A 22,840-nucleotide genomic window follows, 5' to 3' on the forward strand; every position below is an offset into this window, starting at 1 on the left:
AGTAGGGTTTATTATCAAACAAATGGAAAAGGATGTAATAGAATCACAGTGAGAGATTCAAAACTGAAACATACCAATTTCTCCTGAAGTTTTTATGTTCCCTTCTTGGAAAGACCTGCCAGAATTTGTAATGGATGTGAATAAAAGTATATAAAGTTGAGAAGATTGCCATGGTGACCTCAATGTGCTCCTTATTGTAGGGGCAGTTATGCCAATCATGTGTTATTTGATGCTATGGAGAATGAAGTATATTATTTAGACTAGAAAATGAGTCATTAGTACCTTGTTCCAAGGAACCCACTCTGAGAATAGTTTACAGGGTTTCTCTCTTTTTTTTGGAGGGGGATACACTTTTTTCATCAAAAAAGTATGTATTAAATATTGATATACAGTTGTCACATTGCTAGGTGATATGGTTATATCTTAATGGTTATTGAAATGTATTGAAGGAGGCAGCCAACATCCTTTAGCACATATCCAAATTAAGTAAATGCTAAAGAGAGAAAACAATATAGATGAAAAGGTACACTTGGTCAGTGTACCTAAGAAACAACCAACTGAGGCTTCCTGGAGAAGAGGGAACCCCATTTATTTGTTGAACTCTCATCACACAAATGTGTGTATTTACCAGGTTATGCTGCAAGTATGTGGATGAAATGGTAAAAGAGCTCTTACCTTTTTTTCATTCTTTTGATGGCATTTTTCTCTATCTGAGTGGGAGAGGTAATATGTCTTATTCCATGTTACATTCCCCACACATGGGATTGACTAATACATCATAGACATTAAATAAATATTTGTGGAATTAATGCATGAGCCTTAGGTAGTCAATTAGGTAAACTACCTTAGTTTCAATTTTTGTAACATCAGGATTGAAATACTTAATATGCAGATTTGCTGGGGAAAATTTAGTGAGAAAATTCTATCAGACACACAGTATATTGACCAGCACATTTCAGAGGTTGAGTAAATACTGGTTACCTGACATAACTCTTTGTATATCATTTGCCCAGTAATTCAAAACATAAAAAAAACCCCACAAACTTTTCAGCTAATGGTGTATTTTCATCAAGCTTTGTAGATCTTAAAATGCTGTCCAGTGTGTCTCTACCATCTTCCCTCAATTGTCAACTCCGCACACATGTCTTCTCACTGTTTTCCTTTCCTTCCTTGACAGCAGTGCCTGAAACTAAACCACATACTGTACAGAAAGTCTCACACTCAGCAGAGTGGATGTTTTAAGAACTCATGAAAATGGCCAGAAAACTTAAGCTCTAATACGAACTGTGCTGCAAAGCAGCCCTTTCCAACAGTATATCAGTGAGAACACATCCTGGAAATTTTCCTGAAAGTTCAGGAATTAATCTGACATCATGAACACAAATGAGCTATCTAGGACAGGGGTGGTCTCTCCATAACAATTTTGCCTTTGAGATCTGCATGAATGAGAGATAGTTATTGAACACCTTCAGCTTCTACTTATTGTCATGGATAGAAAACCAGTATGAATTCCAAAATAGTAAATTCATTTATTAGGTCTATTCAATGACATAATTGTTAGCCAATCAGCTGCCGCTTTCTGGGAATCACCTCTGAAGACAGTATTACTTTCCAAGTATGTATGGAAACCATTCAAGAAGAATTTCTTATTTCTTAAATTCACATTGATTCTCAGTCAACCTCATTGGGCACTTTTGTATGCCAGTCTATAATTAGATCACACATAAACATTGTACACCTGCTACCCTCATACTCTGGTAAGTGAGAAAATAAGCATTTTTCACATTGCCTTCTTTCATGCAGATACTGACTGCAGAGGAGGGCAATAAAGAAGTGATAAATAAGGGTTGTTCCCAGGATAGAGTTAGCCATACTTTATGACAGTTATACAGATTCTCTACTAGAATCTTTCTCATTCCTCTGAATCCTGACCTTGAACTCATCCTAGTACATTTAATTCTTATTGCTCAGGATCGCTCATGGACATTGTCTTGTCATTGCCCAGGAACCTTTAATTAAAGTCCAGATGATATCAGTGCTTTTTATTATCTTACCATAGTCTTGACCTCAAGGATATCTGCCTGCATCTGCGGGAGAGTGACTAAGCCCACTACATGATGGGCAACCATACCACAGTGAGCACATTCCTGCTGTGGGGATTTTCCAGTTTCTCTGACCTGCAGGGTCTCCTCTTTGTGATGATTTTCTTCTCCCATGTGACCATAGTAACTGCAAATGTGTCCATAATGATGGCCATCAAGCTCAGCCACAACCTTCACACCCCGATGTACTTTTTCCTCTCTGGCTTGTCCTTTTCAGAAACCTGTACCACTATGGTAGTCATTCCCCGAATGCTAGTGGACTTGCTATCAGACAGCAAGACCATTTCCCTTCCTGAGTGTGCCACACAGATGTTCTTCTTCTTTGGATTTGCGGGCAATAACTGCTTCATCATGGCTGCCATGTCCTATGACCGTTACACTGCCATTCACAACCCGCTGCACTACCCCATCCTCATGACCCACAAAACTTGCCTTCAGCTCATGATGGCCTCTTCTGTCACTGGGATTGTGGTGTCTCTGTGCATTGTCCTCATAGTATTCAACTTGTCTTTTTGTGACTCCAGCATCATCCAGCACTTTTTCTGTGACATCACACCTACAGTCTCCCTTGCCTGTGATTATACTTTGTTTCAGAAAGTGATCCTTCTTGCACTCACTTCATTTGTGTTAGTGGGCACCTTCATTTTAATTATGATTTCCTATGTCTTCATTGTGTTCACAGTTGTGAAGATGCCCTCTGCAAGGGGGAGATATAAGGCCTTTTCTACTTGCTCCTCCCACCTCACTGTAGTATGCATACACTATGGGTTTGCTGGCTTTGTCTATTTGAGACCCAAGGAGAGTGATTCATTTTGTGAAGATATGCTGATGGCTGTGACATATACAGTGCTGACTCCTCTGCTTAATCCCATAGTTTACAGCCTAAGAAACAAAGAAATGCAAATAGCTCTAAGGAAAGTACTAGACAATGTCAGTAGGTTTTTCTCTCAGATGGTAAGTAAAAGAGCCTTGGACACTTCTTAGAACACTTACAGAGCATGCCTTTACCAGTGTGGCTCAGTGGTTGGGCATTTTCCCACAACGTAGAAAGTTGCCTGTTTTATTCCCAGTCAGGGTACATGCATGGATTGTAGGCCCAGTAGGCCAGTCCCCATCTGGGGCATGTGAGAGGGGCAATCGATCAATGTTTCCTTCTTGCATTGATGTTTCTCTCCCTGTCTTTCTCCTTCCACTTCTCTCTCTCTAAAAATAAAGTCTTTACAAAATTTATAGAGCATTAATAAATAAACGTAAAGAAAGTGGAGTACTTCTAATAAAAAGGAGTACTTTTTGTACAAAGCAATTGAAGCACATTCTAATTGTCTGATATGCCCTGGTCTCACTCCTTTCCTACTACAAAATAGATGTAGTTTTAAAGTATTTTTCACTATTCATGAGAGCAATGCAAATTAAACTACAACAGATATCACCTTATGCCTGCCAGAATAGCTACCATCAATAAATCAATAAACACCAAGTGTTGGTGAGGATGTTGAGAAAGGGGAAAACTCGTGCACTCTTGGTGGGAATGCACATTGATTAAGACAGTGTGGAAAGCAATATCTGAAAAAATTAAAAATGGAACTGCCTTATGACCCAGTGATTCCTCTTCTGAGAATTTATCCAAAGAGTCCTGGAACACTAATGCTAAAGGATATAAGCATCCTTATGTTCCCTGCAGTGTTATTTACAATCACCAAGATATGGAAGCAGCTCAAGTGTCCATTAGTAGATGAATGCATAAAACAACTATGAGGTTGGGTGGATGGGCTGGATTGGGAGTAAAAAGGAGAAAACTGTACTTGAACAATGATTAAAATAAAACAACAACAACTATGAGACATTCACACAGTAGAATACTACCTGGCTGTAAAAAAGGATGAAATCTTACCCTTATTGACAGCATAAATGGACCTGGAGATTATTACATTAAGGGAAATAAACCAGTCAGAGAAAGAAAAATATATGATTTCACTCATGTGGAATCAATCTATTTTGTTTGAACTAGCAAGCAAAATAGAGACAGACTCATTCATAGAGAGCAGGCTGACATCTCTGGGGTGGAGCGGCATTGGTGAGGGTGTGATGGGATTGAGTCAAAAAAAAAAGAATAAAAAGAGAAAAAACTCAAGGGCAAAAAAGGAATAAAAAGAGAAAAAACTCATGGAGGTGGACAACAGTGTGGTGACTGCTGGTAGGAGAGGTGGTAGGGCAAGGTGGAGGATGGTACAGAGGGGATAAATGGTGATAAACAGAGACTTGACTTGGGGTAGTGAATATACAATACAGTGTACAGATGACATGTTGTAGAACTGTGCACCTGAAACCTGTATAATTTTGTTAACCAGTGTTACCCCAATGAATCAATAAAGAGGGCAAAAATAAAGTATTTTACAATGTTATTACACATATACATATATATGCATATACACATGCACTTACATGTATGGAAAACATATCAAAAATGCTTCGCAACACTGTACTTTCACAATTTTGGTTGGCTTTTAAGGAGGAGAAAAATTATTCAAAAAAGAAAAACAGAAAGAATAAAAGAGAGTGAGACAGACAGAAAGAATGAAAGACAGTGAGACAGACAGAGAGAAAGAAGGAAAGGAGATTACTAATCTACTTGAAAAAAGAGAAAGCAGAAACACAAATTTAGAGTTGCAAAAACCACAGCTGAAGAAAAAAGCATTAAAATCAAGAGAGAATAAACCATATGGGAAAATATATTTGCCAATGGGACCTCATACAAGGGTTTGATCTACAAAATATGTAAAGAACTCACTCTACTCCACTTTGGGAGGACAAAAAACCTAATTAAAAAATGGGCCAAGGATATAAACAGACACTTCTCTAAGGAGGACATACATAGGGTCCGGAGACATATGAAAAGATGCTCAGCATCACTAGCCATCAGAGAGATGAAAATTGAACCCATAATGAAATTCCACTCACACAGGTCAGAATGGCCATCATAAACAAATCAACAAACATATGTTGGAGAAGTTGTGGAGAAAAGGGAACCCTAGTGCACTGTTGGTGGGAATGCACACTGGTGCAGACACTGTAAAAAACACTATGGAATTTTCTCAGAAAACTAAAAATGGAACTGCCTTTGACCCAGCAATTCCACTGCTGGGATTATACCCCAAGAATCCTGAAACACCTTCAAAAGAATTCAAAAGAACCTATGCACCACAATGTTCATAGCAGCACAATTTACAATAGCCAAGTTTTGGGAGCAACCAAAGTGCCCATAAGTGAGTGAGTGGATGAAAAAACTGTGGTACATTTATGCAATGGAATATTATGCAGCAGAAGGAAAGAAGGAACTCCTACCCTTCACAACAGCATGGATGGAACTGAAGAGCATTATGCTAAGTGAAATAAGCCAGGCGGTGAGGGACAAATACCATATGATCTCACTTGTATGTGGAACCTAATAAATAAAATAAACAAGCAAGCAAAATACAACCAGAGATGTTGAAATAAAGAACAAATTGACAGCAACCATAGAGGTGTGGTGATGTGAACTCTGGCCAGCAGGGTCCGTGTATTGTGGCTGCAATGAACAAATTCACATGAACTACAGAAGTCATGTGGAGAAGAAGGGATGGCATGGCTACTGAGTGGGAGAGAGCCCTGACCCCTGCCTGGACAAGCTTTTATTGCTTTTCTGGGCACATTACATGGAGGATGGTCCTCATTTACTATGCACAGGTTTGCTTTAGGTATACATTTTACAGATAACAAAGGAGAGGAAGTTGCTAATTACTACAAAGAAAAAAGATATTTGCAAAGGCAAATGAAAAAATGGTTGAACTGGTTACACTCCATCCTTGGGAGGTTTAGCATAGATTTTAGGAAGCTACTTTAAAGACATGCAGTAAACATTTGCTGCCTCAATTCAGGGTGAGGGAGTTTTAGCAAAAAGCAAGCCTCAAAGCGGCCTAGATACAATGCAGGCCTGATTCCCCACAGGAAAACCTATCCATGGGCGTGGGTCCTGTGTGCCAACTTGCTCCCCACTGGTTTTCCAAATCAGGGGCTGTGCTACATTCGCCATGCCACAAGGATAGGTTCCCTATAGTGGGGAGAGAGATAAAGGAGGAAAATAGGGAAAGGGCCATCAAGGAACATGTATAATGGACACGTGAACAAAGCCAAGGTTGGTAGGTTTGAGGGTGAGAGATGGGGATTGGTGGGGTAGAAGAGTGTGGTGTGGTGAAATGGAGACAACTATACTTGAACAACAATAAAAAAAGACAACAATACAGAGAAATTTCAAAAAATTTTAAGAAATTACATTTTCAATTCTATTTATTAGAAACTAGATGGGAATGAATGAGTATCTGGAAAAATAAATTAATGAAAATTACTACAAAAGAAATAGGCATTTTTAACATATCAAATTCCAGGAATAACAGAGAAAAGAACTGCCTAAGAGCTATTCTTCCTATCACCCAACAAAGGAGTAGGAGAGATGGTTTCATAATTAACTTCTTCAAGCCCTCAAAAACCAACAATTGAAATGCTATTTAAGTTAGAACATAAAATCAAATAGCTTCTAATTTATAAAAACCACAGAGGTGGAAGGTGACTTATATAACTGAATTTATTTATTTTTTATTGCTCAATTACAGTTATCCCTATTCCTCTCCTATTACTCTCCCGCACCCTACTCACCCTACTTCCTACATTCAATACTCCCCTACCACCACTGTCTTTGTCCATGGGCTCTTTATACATGTTCCTTCATGACTCTTTAATTGAGGCAACTGTAGTAAGTTCTCTCATGGATTGTGGAAGATATTAGATGCTGTAAGGAGGTCTGGGCATTTTGAGGTCACACTGTCTAATGGTACATTCACATGGTGTGAAGATACCAATGCTGTGGCAGGACTGAGTGACTAAGATGGTTAAAGGATCAAGAGGCCAGTGGCAAAGTCTTTAAAATGAGAAGAAACTGGGTGGTCAGTAAACGATCTGAGTACAACAGCACTTTGTTCCATAGCTGGATAATACTGGTATCAGTGAGTAAATTGTTTCATCATGAAGACTGCAAAAAATCATTCAGAAATGTAGTGAGGAGCTAGGACAATGTCAACAATGTTTAATGGTGTCTTATAATAGGGGATGAGGCAACATCTCTTCAACAAGTTGAGAAGCAGATGGGCCCCTCTCAGGCAATCAGGTTTAGTTAAGATGAAGAGATACAGAATGTACTCTGTAGAAAGTGCATGAGTGGAAGAGAGAACATTCCAAAATGAAAGTAAAATATATTAGAAGAAACCCCAGCAAAGAAAGAAGATTCCAAAGAGAGGAGCACAGCATTGTGCTGAAGTGAACGCCTGTGAGGAGTGGCTAAAGAGCTTGCAACTGGGATTCTTATCATACTTTTAATTGATTACAGGTGGTCAGAGCCTAGTGTGCATACAGGTCCCATTCTTTGTTCAACATTGAATTATAATCTGACTAGAAGTTCTCCAACCAGCCTTTACACAATCTTCTCCATTCCATCTTAACAAATGCACCTGGCTTAGAGTGAAATTCTCTACCTCCTCATATAATTATCATAAGCTTTTTCATCTCATTATTAAGTCTCAATTGTGCTCAAATGAGATTTATCCTTGCATGTAGTTAGTTTAACATATGGAAATAAATCTATGTGTTACACCACATTAACAGAATGAAAGATAAAAACCACATGATCATGTCAATAGATGTGGTATATATATGCAGTGGAATATTATTCAACCATAAAAATATAGCAATCTTGTAATTTGTGACAATATAGATGTTCCTGGAGACATTATACTAAGTGAAATAAACCAGACAGAGAAGGAAAGATACTGCATGATCTCACTTATATGTGGAATGTAAGAAAGTCAAATTCATAGAAACAGAGAGTGGAACAGTAGTTACCAGGGTTGGGGAGGTATGGGAAATGGGGAAATGGTCAAAGAGTACAAAGTTGCTGCTATGTAGGATTATTAAATTCTAGAGATCTAATGAACAGCAAAATGCCTATAGTTAATAATGTTGTATTTCATACTGAAAACTTGCTAAGAAAATAAATGTCAGGTGCTCTCACCATGCCCCACCAAGAAGAAAAGATGACTATGAGAAGAGATGAATATGTTAATTAGCTTGACTCTATCAATCATTTCACTATGTACATGTATGTCAAAACATCATGTTGTATGCCTTAAATATATAGAATTTTTGTTAAATAAAACATTTTTGAAAGATAAAAAACATGGCAATTAGCATTTCATTCATATAACTTGAATGGGAACCATTTTTGAAGTATTCCTTTGATTATTTTTAACTTCTTGAAAGAAAATCACATGACATATTCAAGTTTGTTTCTTCCATTAATAACCTAGTGCTAGGAATAAAGGAGATACTAAATAAATATTCATTGAATTAGAGTTACTTTTTAACCAAAATATACTTTTTCAGTGCTTGTTCTGTACCAGATACTGTACTTTGAGCTAAGGGTCATTAGTTCAACCTCCCACATCACTACTTTCACTCATCCACCAAAGTTTCTGCAGCTGCATGTCCAACTCTGTGACTACTTTACTTCTGTTTTCCTTTATATCTCCATTTAAATGTCATTTACCCAGTAAAACTTCCTTATGCCTCTAAAGTAAATGCATTTGCCAAGTGATATAATAAGAAATAGAGACTGAGCAAAAAGCTACAGCATGGAGCTTTTGGCAGTGTGGTAGGTGACTACCCAGACATGGATGACCAGGCAGCTAAGATTTGTGAGGCCAAGATCCTGGAAAAGAAAAAAACTGTAGAGAAATGAGCCTGTAATTTCTTATTAAAAAGTTTGACTACTCCCACACAGCACATGGGCTGGTGTGGTACCAAACAGCAAGTTTGAAATCAGCCTGAATGAGGCTGAAGATCTTAGCAGAGATTTTGATGTTTTGCAGTGCAGTTTGATAGAGTTTGTTAGATAGTCAATTTAAGGTAAAGGGATCCCATAATACCTTGTGCTTTTACTTGAGAGCCCTGAAGGATAGTAGGAGTGATCTTAGGAGTGATCACTACATCCTAGAAATAAGGTCAAACCAGACACAAAGAAATAAGAAGACATTCCATGTTCATGAAGTGGAAGGATTAACATTGTTAAAATGGTCATATTAACTAAAGTGATATACATATTTAATGCAATCCTCATTAAAATCCCAATGGCACTTTCACAAACTTGTTGGGAACCGCCCTGACTGGTATCAGAAGCTGAAACCCCTGCCTAGGCTAAGGCTGAGGGAACGCCCTTGGAACTGTAAGCCAGCAAGGAGACAAAAGCTTATCTTCCTGGCAGGAATGCTGCTTCTGCTGCTTTATTCATGACTGAACCCCAAAAAGCTTGGTCGGTTAGCCAAAGACGGGTAAGATTCCCCATGGGGGGAACGATCTAAGACAGGCACGATCACTTTGGGAGGCCCCCCAAAAGAAGGACTTGGGGGGCTGCAGCAAAAGGGGGTGATGGACCCTCACTCCTCGGCTTTGACATAGCCTGAGTTCTCAGCATCTGGGAAAAAACCTTGTCTCTCAGTTGCCTTAGTTCCCTTGCTCCACCTAAGCCTGAAACAATGACAGGGTGGTGCAGCTCGGTACTGAGAAGTGCGGATTCCCTGGGTGATCAGGCCTAAGAAAGAACGTGTAAATTACTGTGAAACCTTCTTTGTTTAGAATGCTCTCAGTTGAATGAGAAGGGTCTTAGGAGGAAGTTATTTTGTTCCTCAGTCTTACAGCTCTTTGACCCCCAACTCAATAGACCGGCAGAGTTCTTTGTTTTCTATGGTTCCTTACTTCCCCCTAATGAGTACTGTACTTTACCTGAATTATTATGCAGAATGAGCCCAATAAAAGCAGGTATGGATGGTAAATCAGTGCGCTCCCCACTAGGGGGGGTGGCCATTTCGCCCCTAGTTCCCCACAGAAACTAGTTTGTCTCTGTGCATGTGTGTTTTTTCTCGCGTGTTTATCATCGAGCCATCCACAGCGTTCTGTGGTCACTGCTGGCCGGTGACCCACGCACAACACAAACTTAGAACAAAAAATCCAGAAGTTTGTATGGAACCACAAAGACCACCAACAGTCAAAGAAAATCGGAGGGGAAAAAGAAAAACTGGAGGTATCACATTCTCTGACTTCAAATTATTCTACAAAGCTACAATTATCAAAATAGTATGGTAATGGCAGAAAAATAGACACACAGACCAATGGAACAGATTTGAGATCCCAGAAATAAACCCACACATATATTGGCAACTAATTTTCATAAAGGAGCCAAAAACACAATGAAGAAAGGAAGCCCTCTTTTATATATGGTGCTGGAAAAATTGGAAATCCACATGCAAAAAAAAAAAATGAAACTAGGCTGCTATTTGACTCCATACACAAAAATTAACTCGAAATAGATACAATTGGCAGGATCCAAGATGGTGGAGCAGTGAGTGAAAGCTACATTAACTACCTCCTAGGACCAATCTGGAATTACAACTAATTGTGTAGAAATCACCTGAAATAAGCAACTGAACAATAGCAAGAGAGAAGCTTTATAACTGCAGACACACAGAAGAATCAGCTTCAGCACGTGACTGGTAGGGAGTGCGGTGGAAACTTGATAGGGCTGTCTGGACACTCACAGGGAGCAGCTGAAGCACCAGAGGGATATTTAAGCAGCCAGTTGGATCCCCCTGAGACATATGGGGTCTATACCCTAAGCTGGGATCCCCAGCCTAGAGCACCAGAGCCTGAAAAGTACACCAATAACATCCTGAACAGGCTGGTAACAGCTAATGAAATCTAAGCAGTAATCAGAAGACTCCTGACACACATAACCCCTGGATGGTTGATTTTATGGGAAAATGTTACCAAATTAAGGAAGAGTTAACCTCTATCTTTCTCAAACTATTCCAAAATATCCAAGAGGGAATATCCCCAAACAATTTTTATGAGGCCAACATCATCCTAATCCCCAAACCAGATAAAGACACAACAAAGAAAGAAAACTACAGGCCAATATTGCTGATGAACATAGGTGCTAAAATCCTCAATAGAATACTGGCAAACCACATCCAGCAAAACATTAAAAAAATTGTACATAATGATCAAGTGGGATTCATCCCAGGGATGCAAGGATGGTACAATATTTGCAAGTCAATAAATGTAACACATCACATAAACAAAAGGACAAAAAAATCACATGATCACATCAATAGATGCGGAAAAAGCATTTGAAAAAGTACAGCACCCATTTATGATAAAAACACTCAGCAAAGTCAGGGTAGAGGGAGCGTACCTCAACATAACAAAGGCCATATACTAGAAACCTAGAGCCAAAATCATACTCAATGGGCAAAATCTAATGGCTTTCCCACTAAGATCAGGAACAAGAAAAGGGTGTCCACTTTCACCACTTCTACTCAACATAGTAATGGAAGTTCTAGACACAGTAATCCAACAAGAAAAAGAAATAAAAGTTATCCAAACTGGAAAGGAGGAAGTAAAATGTTATTGTTCGCAGAGTACATAACAGTGTAAATAGAAAACACTATAGACTCCACCAAAAAAAAAAACTACTTGACCTAATAAATGAATTTGGCAAAACAGCGGGATAAAAAGTCAACATCCAGAAACCAAAAGCATTTTTGTACACCAACAATGAAATATCAGAAACAGAAATTAGAGGGGAAAATCCATTTACTATAGCAATGAGAAAAATAAAGTACCTAGGAATAAACCTAACCAAGGAGGTAAAAGACCTATACTTAGAAAACTATACAACACTGGGACTTCTAGATGGAGGCATAGGTAGACATACTGTGCCTTCTTGCACAACCAAGATAGGGACAACAACAATTTAGAAACAGAATAACAACCAGAACTGACAGAAAATTGAACTGTATGGAAGTCAGACAACCAAGAAGTTAAAATAGACCTGTTCATCCAGACCAGTAGGAGGGGCGGAGTCAGGCAGCTGGCGCGGGTTGCGGCATGGAGAGCAGAAAGCATTGGGACGAGGCATGTAAGGCATCTGGGGCATGCAAGACCGCAGTGGGTGGACCCTGAGCATGTAAGCGGCAGCTGGCAGACCCCAGCTGAGGGGTGGCAACCAGCAGACCCAGCGAGGCTGATTGTGAAGCAAGGTACTGCGCACAACCCGGGATCACAGCGGTAGGAAATAGAGCCTCAGGACACTGATTTAAAACACCTGTGGGGGTTGAGGCACAGGGAGACACTCCCAGCCTCACAGGAGAGGTCCTTGGAAAGTCCTAAGTGTGCACAAGCCCACCCACATGGGAATTGGCACCAGAGGGGTCCAGTTTGCTTGGGGGCAGCAGCAGGAGGGACTGAGGTCTGACGGAGAGTGGAGCAAGTGCCATTGTTCCCTCTCAGACTCCACCCCCACATAAACATCACAACTCAGCAACTGGGGTGCCCTGCCCTGGTGAACACCTAAGGCTCTGCCCCTCATATGTAACAGGTGTGACCAGACCAAAGGGGGGGTAAAAAAGGTGGCTCAAACAGGATTCAAAGCCCCAGAATTAGTACTTTTAAGCGACCGAGCGATAGCCAACCTATCAGATGCACTCAAAGCACTGGTGATCAGGATGCTCACAGAATTGGTTGATTTTGGTCACAAATTAGATGAACAAATGAAGGCTACAATAACAGAAATGAAGGAAAATGCATAGAGAACCAATAGTGATGGGAAGGAAACTGGGACTCAAAATAATAGAGTGGACCAGAAGAAACAAAGATAGAACCAAACAGAAAAGATGGAGAAACAAGAATTCAAAAAAATGAGGAGAAGCTTAGGAACCTCCAGAACATCTTTAAACGTTCCAACATCCGAATTATAGGGGTACCAGAAGGAGGAGAGGAAGAGCAACAAGTGGAAAACTTATTTCAACAAATAATAATGGAGAACTTCCCAATCTGGCAAAGGAAATAGACTTCCAGGAAGTCCAGGAAGCTCAGAGAGTCCCAAAGAAGTTGGACCCAAGAAGAAACATGCCAAGGCACATCATAAATACATTAGCCAGGATAAAAATGAAGGAGAGAATCCTAGAAGCAGCAAGAGATAAGGAGACAGTAACCTACAAAAGAGTTCCCATCAGACTGTCAGCTGATTTCTCAAAAGAGACCTTACAGGCAAGAAGGGGCTGGAAAGAAGTATTCCAAGTCATGAAAGACAAGGATCTACATCCAAGATTGCTCTATCCAGCAAAGCTTTCATTTAGAATGGAAGGGCAGATAAAGTGCTTCTCAGATAAGATCAAGTTAAAGGAGTTCATCATTACCAAGCCCTTATTTTATGAAATGTTAAAGGGAGTTATCTAAGAAAAAGAAGATAAAAAACATGTATAGTAAAATAATAGCAAACTCACAATTATTAGCAACCACACCTGAAACAAAAACAAAAAGAAACTAAGCAAACAACTAGAACAGGAACAGAACCACAGAAATGGAGAACACATGGAGGGTTAGCAACAGGGGAGTGGGAGGAGAGAGGGGGGAAAAGGTATGGAGAATAAGTAGCATAGATGGTAGGTAGAAAATAGCCAGGGGGAGGGCAAAAATAGTATGGGTAATGTAGAACCTAAAGAACTTATGACACATGGACATGAACTAAAGCGGGGGAATGTGTGTGGGAGAGGGTGTGCAGTGTGGAGGGGAATGAAGGGGGTAATGGGACAACTGTAATAGCATAATCAATAAAATATATTTTAAAAAGAAAACTATACAACACTGAATAAAGAAATTAAGGAAGGCACAAATAAATGGAAGCATATACCGTGTTCATGGATTGGAAGAATTAACACCATTGAAATGTCCATATGACCTAAAGCAATTTATAGATTCAATGCAATCCCTATTAAAATACCAGTGGCATATTTCACAGATATAGGACAAATGTTTCAAATATTTATATGGAAACATAAATGACCCTGAGTAGCTTCATTAATTTTGAGAAAGAAGAACAAAGTAGGAGATCACTATATCTGATATCAAACTATATTACAAGGCCACCATAATCAAAATGGTCTGGTACTAGCATATGAACAGACACATAATTCAATAGAATAAAATAGAAAGCCCAGTAATAAATCCATGTCTCTATGGTCAATTAATATTCAACAAAGGTTGCAGGATTATAAAATGAGTAAAAATAGCCTCTTCAACAAATGGTGTTGGCTGGTGAGAATGGCCATCATAAAGAAATCAACAAACAATAAGTGTTGGAGAGGATGTGGAGAAAAAGGGAACCCTAGTGTACTGTTGGTAAGAATGCAGACTAGTGTCACCACTGTGGAAAACTGTATGGAATTTCCTTAGAAAACTAAAAATGGAACTGTCTTTTGATCCAGCAATTCCACCACTGGGATTATAGCCTAAGAAACCTGAAACACCAATTCAAAAGAACATATGCACCCCAATGTCCATAGCACAATTTACAATAGCCAAGTGCTGGAAGCAACCCAAGTGCCCATCAGTAAATGAATGGATCAAAAAACTGTAGCACATTTACACAATGGAATACTATGCAGCAGAAAGAGAGAAGGAGGTCCTACCCTTTGTGACAGCATGGATGGAACTGGGGAGCATTATGCTAAGTGAAATAAGCGAGGCAGTGAAAGACAAATATCATATGATGTCACCTTTAAGTGGAACCTAATCAACAAAACAAACAAGCAAGCAAAAAATAACCAGAGACATTGATATTAAGAACAATCTGACAGTAAACAGAAGGGAGGTAGGGGGGATAATGGGGGAAAAAGAGGCAAGGGTTTTCAGGGACAACTATAAAGGATACATGGACAAAACCAAGAAAGGGTGAGTGGGATCAGGGGAGGGAGGTGGGGATGGCTGGGGTGGGGGGTGAGGTGGGAGGGAAATGGAGACAACTGTACTTGAACAACAATAAAAAAAGTTAAAAAATAAAATATAATACATTAAAAAATCTTTAGTCTATTTTTTAATTGAGTTACTAGTTTTTTTGCTATTGAGTTGTATGCATTCCTTGTATATTTTGGAAATTAACCCCTTATTAGATATATGATTTGCTAATAGTATCTCCCATCTTGTAGTTGCTTTTTCACTCTGTTAGTTGCATCCACTGATGTGCAGAGGCTTTTGTTTAATGTATTCTCATTTGTGTATTTTGGGTTTTGTTGCCTGTGCTTTCAGTGTCATATCAAAGAAATTATTGCTTAGATCAATGTTAAAGCTTTCCCCCAATGTTTTCTTCCTAGCATTTACTTCTTACCATTCTAAGTCTTACATTTAAGTCTTTAATCCATTTTGAGTTAATTTTTTTTAAGTATAAAATAAGGGTTCAACTTCATTCTTTTGCATGTGAATATTCAGTTTTCACAGCATCATTTATTGAAGAGACTGTCCTTCAATATTGTATTCCTGGAACACCTATTGAAAATTGGTTCACTTTATATGCAAAAGTTTATTTGGGGGGTTACTATTTATTTTATGTCAAAAGGAAATTTAACAAATGTTTTCAAAATACATACTGATCAACTTTATCTAATCAAAGTTCAGTAAATGTAAAATCAATAATAAAAGACAGCCAATATTCCATTCCCCCCAAACATATGCACATATGTTAGAGACTAAAAAACACACTTCTAAATAATTCATAAATCATAGGAGAAATTTTTTTATTGCTGTTTAAGTACAGTAATCTCCATTTTCCTCCCACCACTCCTCCCACCCCAGCCATCCCCACCTCCCTCCCCTGATCCCACTCACCCTTGGTTTTGTCCATGTATCCTTTATAGTTGTCCCTGAAAACCCTTAACCCTTCTTCCCCCTTTACCACCCCCCCCACCTCCCCTCTGTTTACTGTCAGATTGTTCTTAATATCAATGTCTCTGGTTATTTTTTGCTTGCTTGTTTGTTTTGTTGATTAGGTTCCACTTAAAGGTGACATCATATGATATTTGTCTTTCACTGCCTCGCTTATTTCACTTAGCATAATGCTCCCCAGTTCCATCCATGCTGTCACAAAGGGTAGGACCTCCTTCTCTCTTTCTGCTGCATAGTATTCCATTGTGTAAATGTGCTACAGTTTTTTGATCCATTCATTTACTGATGGGCACTTGGGTTGCTTCCAGCACTTGGCTATTGTAAATTGTGCTATTCTGTTCATTGGTCTGTATGTCTGCCTTTGTCCTAGTACTATACTGTTTTAATTATGGTGGTTTTGTAATAAATTTGGAATTGGGAAGTGTAATGCCTTACAGCTTTGTACTTCTTTCTCAAGATTATTTTGGCAATGGAGTTCTTTGTGGTTCCACATAAATTTTAAAATTGTTCTATTTCTATAAAACTTCTGATGGGATTTTGATAGGAATGCATTGACTCTGCTTAGGGTAGTATGGATATTATAACAAAAGCAAGTCTTCCAATCCCAAAACACAGGATGTTTTTACCTTCATTTGAGTCTTGTTTAATCTCTTTTTTCAATACTTTGAAATTTTCACAAGTCTTCCACTTCCTTAATTAAGTTTATTCTTAGATAGTTTATTCTTTTTTGTTGTTACTATAAATGGGATTGTTTCCTCATTCCTTCTTTGAGACAGTTTGTTGTTAGTATATAATTGCAAGTGATTTTTGTATGTTGGTGTTGTACCCTGCAACTTTAGTGAATTTGTTTATTCAAACAGTTTTTTGATGGAGTCTTTAGAGTTTTTTCTATGTAAGATCATGCTATCAGGGACAATTGTACCTCTTCCTTTCAGATTTGGATAACTTTTATGTATTTTTCTTGTGTAATTGCTCTGGCTAAGACCAGTACTATGGTGAATAGAAGTAGCAAGATTGAGCATTGCTGCTTTGTTTCTAATCTTAGAGGAAAGGCGTGTGCTAAGATTAGTATGGTCACCAAGTAGATACATAGGATAATCATTAAGAAGATTCTTGTGGTGTATTTATATGGCATTATTATAAGGGTGATGCTGGACTCATAAAATGAGTCTGGAACTGTTACCTTTTCTTCTATTGTTTTTGGGAGAATTTAAGAATTAGTATTAATTCTTCTTTAAATGTTTGGTAGAATTCACTTGTGAAGCCAAATTTTCTTGGGCTTTTCTGTGTTGGGAGAAGATTATTGATTCAATTGGTTTACGTGATTGGTCTATTCAGGCTTCCTATTTCTATTTCTATCTTTTCCCATCTTCATTGAGATATTATTGACATATAAAATGTGTAAGTTTAAGGCATACAATGTGATAATTTGAGATATATGCATCAAATTTAATAGATATGTATATGTAGTAAAATGGTAAAAGGCAAAAGATTTATACAACCTGAAGAGAAATCAGCGTGTGTGTATGTGTGTGCATACATACATATGTGTGTGTGTATATAACTAGAGAGAGTAAAATGATTATAATATAGTTAGTTAACACCTCCATTCCCTCAGATAATTATCATTTTTCATGTGTGATAAGAATGTTTAAGGTAGATTTTTTAAATAACTTTCAAAGCTAAGCCTTGAGAGTTCCTTCACTGTGACCTGGATTGAGTCTTCTGGTGGCAACATTGTAGGATCACTATCCAAAGATTATGATAACCCTGTATAAGAGGGGCCAAGGCCTCCAGAGAAAGTGACCTGTACTGTTGACACACCATCAGTTGCATTTCCATTTAGGACATGATGCTTTCTAAGAGATTAACATACAAGACATTCAAAAAATATTTAACTTAAAAAAAAAAAAGCAACACCCTCTAATCACAGACTTCCTAAATAATGAACAAAGGAGAGAAAAAGTGAAGCTATATTATTTAGGTATATCTTAACCCTAAACTATTTATATCTAATTTAAGACCAGTAGATTTTCATAAAAATGATATATTTGGTGACTAGAAAATTATAAATAAAAGTTGTCATTAATTAACACACTGGTACTTTATTTTCGAGATAGTTCTTCACATAAAAGGATAAGGCTAGTGGACAACATAAACATCCATCACATGTACCCAAACACTATCATTTTGCAGTTTCTGGAATCACACTGAATTTCTTTCAACACAACCAACGTGTTCTCGACATCCATTTTCTCATGGCCTCTTTCACCTCTTTGTTCCTCAAGGTGTAGATGAGAGGGTTCAACATGGGGATCACTACTGTGTAGAACACAGATACCACTTTAATATGGTCAGGTGAGCAGCTCGACTTTGGTATGACATAAACAAAAGTGACAGTCCCATAAAACAAAGTGACTGCAGTAAGGTGGGAAGTGCACGTAGAGAAGGCCTTGTGCCTTCCTTCAGTAGAGCGCATCTTCAGGATCGAGTGGAGGATGTATAGGTATGAAACGACTATGATAAACAGTGTGAGTACAACGATTGACCCAGCTGAGATGGCAGGAGATATTTCAGCAATGTAAATATGGGTACAAGAAAGCTTCACTAGGGGTAGAAGGTCACAGAAGAAATGGTCAATTTTATTAGGTCCACAGAAAGTCAGACTCAATAAGCAGCCCATAAATGATGAAGCATTCACACATCCACCCAGATAGGAAGCAACTAATAGGATAATACAGACCCTAGGAGACATGTGTATAGGGTAGAGGAGTGGCGAGCAGATGGCCACATAGCGATCATAGGCCATGGCAGCCAGCAGGAAGCACTCAGTTGTCCCAAGTGTAACTGCAGTACAGAGCTGGGCTGTGCAGCCAGTGACAGGGATAGTAGTTCTCTCTTTTAGAAAGCTCACAATCGTAATAGGTGTGACTGACGTGGAATATGCAATGTCCACAAAGGCCAAGTGACTCAGGAAAAGGTACATTGGGGTGTGAAGCTGAGGGCTTCTTTGGATTGACATGATTATGCTGATATTGCCCAAGATAGTAGCAACATAGATCCCCAGAAAAACCACAAAGAGGATGTAACAAAGTATAGGATCCTTTGTTAACCCTGAAATAATGAATTCAGTCACCATTGTGTGGTTTTCAGTCTCCATCTTATTTGGAAGAATGCCTATTGAAATAAAAACTGATGGATATTACAATAAATTAAATAATCTTGTAATCACTGTATTTACCATTCAAGATATTAAAAATCAAAACATAGATCTCACTTTTCTCTAATGCTTAGATTTTACAAATGTTTCCAAACACATCTAAATTCCACATAATTTGAGAATATTAATGTCCATTAACATAAGGCCAAAGATCCTCATGAGAGGCCAATGAGGCAGATCGGAACACAGCACTAACATTTGCATTCTCTGATTGAGTTATTGAACGAACACATACAGCAATGATGCTTTGAGAACCTGATGAGAACCAGAGAGGTCAAAGTGATTAATCGTATGATAGTGTTTAGCAATATCCAACTTGCTTCTATTTCTTGATCACATTTAAGACCACACTTCCCAGCCCCTTCGTAGTTAGATGAGACTGTGAACTATGTGTCTCTTCTGGATCAAATTAAATTACCAGTAGACAACTCTTCTCTTCCAGTGACACATTATGCATGACACCATTATAAAATAGTAGTACCACCACCAGTCTGGAATTTGAGGGAATGTGGAGAATACACTGGAATACACTAGAGGTGAGAAATGAATCTATGTTGTATTTGGACCACACTGAGTTTCCAGGATTAATTTGGTACAAGAGCATAACATATCTTAACCCAATTGATATAGTTACAGATGGGCTGTAAATGGAAGCTGCATGTAGAGTTTAATCCTGAGAGCAACAGGAGAATCCACTCTGGGTCATTAACTATACTTTAGGCACTGTACAGACCTAACACAGGGATATATTATATTGTATTATATTATATTATATTATACTATGTTATATTATCATGTATGAATAACAAATTATTAGAATATGTTGACAAAATGCCTGCATGCTTATATTAAGCCAACCATGTGAGAACAAAAAGTAATACATAACAAATGAAAGTTCACCTAACAAAAACTTGAGTGGGTTTATTAAGAAGAATGCAAAATCTAAAACTAAAGCAGATTTCCATTTTAAGCAATACTGTGAACATAAAATAGCCTAAAATGTTTTCAACAAACTATTTAGATAAATTGATACTTTAAATATTTTAAATGTTCAGAATGCTGAAATGAGCTTCCATGTAATAAAGGAAACGTCCACCAAACTAAAAATGACGTGAGAGCTGATGATCAGCAAAGTAAGCTGAAGCAGAACTGAAACTGTTGAGAGACAGTTCCAACCTCCACAGCTAAGGACTTTGTGCTTTAACAGCTATGTGGGCATGGCTGCAGATAAGGGTTTGGAACCATGCAAGCTGCGTAGCTAATTTTAAATTGGTCAGGAGAAATCTCTCTGTGCAGGGGACATTTAAAATAAAGCATAAATGGCATAAACCAACCATACTAAGGTAGAAAGGGAGAGCACCAGCCACTGCAAGGGCCCTGAGAAATGACAGCTTTGTACATTTGAAGAAAAGCAAGCCAATATGGATGAAAAGAGCAAAACAAGATTAACTCAGGAGCTAGGCAGAAGCCATGATGGGAGTTTAAACATTACCCTAAGTGCAAAGAGGAAGACAATGCAAGATTGTAAACAATGTCACATTTTAATTCACATAACAAAATAACTCTGGCTCCTTACTCTAAGGGGACTAAATTGTAGAGAACTAAGAGAGTTAACAGAAAAACCTGTTAGAATGCTGTAGTAGCCTAGGTGCAGTACGGTACTGGCTGAGGTGGCAGTAATAAAGGTTACTGAAGCATTTGATGTGTTAGAGGTGAATGTGCAACTGAGTCAAGAGAAATGTGATGACAATGCCAACATGAGGTTTTTAAAAAAAGAAGCTCAACTAAACTGCCCATAGTTTTGAGGTCAATCCATCAACTCAGTAAGAGGCAAGCCAGGTCACTGAAAAAGCAAGTACCAAACAATGAAAAGAATTAGTATGTACTATCAAATCAAAAATATTATCAAATATCAAATAATACTTTGGAACTACTACTATCAAATACCATAAACCTGCTACTTGAGAGAGAAAAAATGTCATTGACATTTTGAAAGCAATGGAGTTAACCACGTGCTGACTCCTGAACTGCTAAATGGACTGTTGGTTACTTTTTAAAGGATGCCAACATCAAAAATTTTTTTTACAATATATACCAGTAAATAACTATCAGAACCCTATCATTCACCACTACAATGATGAAAAACTTGTACTTTATACAATATCATTAAACCACTGCATTTAATCACCTTTTCTATGAATTAATTTGACACATTAATGTAAGAATATGAAATTTCTATTTTCATTAATTAGTCCTAGGATTGAAATAGAGGTTTAAAAGACACAAATATGGAATAAATGTATTTTTAGGAGAAAATATCTTCATGAAAGACTCAAATTCAAAACATGAGTACTGGTATGACATGGAAAGCATAGCACACAGTACTGTAATCAAAGTAAAATAAAATTTCAGAGCCAAAAGCTCTGGGGGATAAATTCCAGATCTGCCAATTAACAGCTAGGTGATCTGGAAAAGTTATATAACCCATCTGCAACTCAATTTCCTTATTTTTTAAAAATTATATAACATTTAGCTCACATAATCACTGTTATATGAGATGATGTTATGTTAAAACACCTACAGTGGGTGGCAATAAATGGATGAGAATACACTTCAAATAAGCAACCATTAGCTTCTACTAAAAATGCACAAGACATTTAAAAATCAATAACAAGTGTTACCTACTGGTCAAATGTTATAAGGGGGAGAGACTCCAGAAAGCATCTCTGTATAACAGGGCTTATTTATGCAGGAATTAGGACCGTTTGGAATACAAGACCTTAAGTACCTCATACCAGCTATGCACAGGTTTGCTAGCATTCCACTGGAAATCCAATGGGAGGAAACCCAATGAGACGGGGACAATTAGGTGTGTTTACATATACCTACACCACCGTGCTGCCTGAGATATTCATTAAGGTCTCCGGGGCTTCATTTATTCTCTTCATTATTTGCATACGAATATCACGGTGCATAGATCTAATTAGTTTTGAAACTTGATTTGGAGCAACGGAATTAATGTGGGCTATGCTTGGATCATCTGAGATATTCCTGAGAAGCAGCTATGACCTAGAACAACTGTCTTTTGGTTCATACTTAGTGGCACCTTAGAGAGCTACAGGAAAAGCCATGATGCCTTTGTTTGTGGGAAAATGACCCACAACTTAACTCACTCAGCCTTGGCATTTCCCACTTATTATGCAGATTCCATCCCACCCCAAGGCTGGACTCTTTAAATACAGAGATGTATTTCTCCACCCTATATTTATCTTTCTCCCAGTCTCCCTTTCCACATAAGCCAAGAATTACTTCCTTGTTCCTCACTTCCATGTGGTTTTCCATAAGCAATGTTACTGTCTGTATTGTTCTGAAATTGCCTTTTTTGTTTAAAATATTTTTTAGATAATTCCATGTAAGTATGTATTAATTTCCTTCATTCTTTGTAATGATTCATAGTACTTCAAATTACCTATTTAACTATATCCCTGCTAATGCTTCACTGTGTTCATACACCAGTTAGTTTCCCTGGATGTAGTCTACAAAGTGAAATTACTGGTTCAAAAGTTTTACATAATTTAAATTCTAATATGTACTGACAAATTACACTTAAAGAAAATAAGCATAATTTTAAAATTTGTGCTTTATGTTAATAATCTGTTAG

General features: G+C 38.0%; 1 protein-coding gene across 1 annotated transcript; it reads right to left on the bottom strand.

The window, feature by feature from the left end:
* Nucleotides 1–18,180: 18,180 nt before the first annotated feature.
* LOC123821273 (olfactory receptor 481-like) lies at nucleotides 18,181–21,836 on the bottom strand. Its single transcript, XM_045842506.1, has 2 exons — nucleotides 21,828–21,836; nucleotides 18,181–19,119 (listed from the first exon to the last, which is right to left on the bottom strand). Exons 1-2 carry the CDS (start codon nucleotides 21,834–21,836, stop codon nucleotides 18,181–18,183), a joined length of 948 nt encoding a protein of 315 aa, XP_045698462.1.
* Between the last annotated feature and the right edge of the window lie 1,004 nt (nucleotides 21,837–22,840).

The sequence above is a fragment of the Phyllostomus hastatus genome, unplaced genomic scaffold, assembly GCF_019186645.2.
Source record: "Phyllostomus hastatus isolate PE091 unplaced genomic scaffold, TTU_PhHast_1.1 phas_contig_399, whole genome shotgun sequence".
Classification (NCBI taxonomy): Eukaryota; Metazoa; Chordata; class Mammalia; order Chiroptera; family Phyllostomidae; genus Phyllostomus; species Phyllostomus hastatus.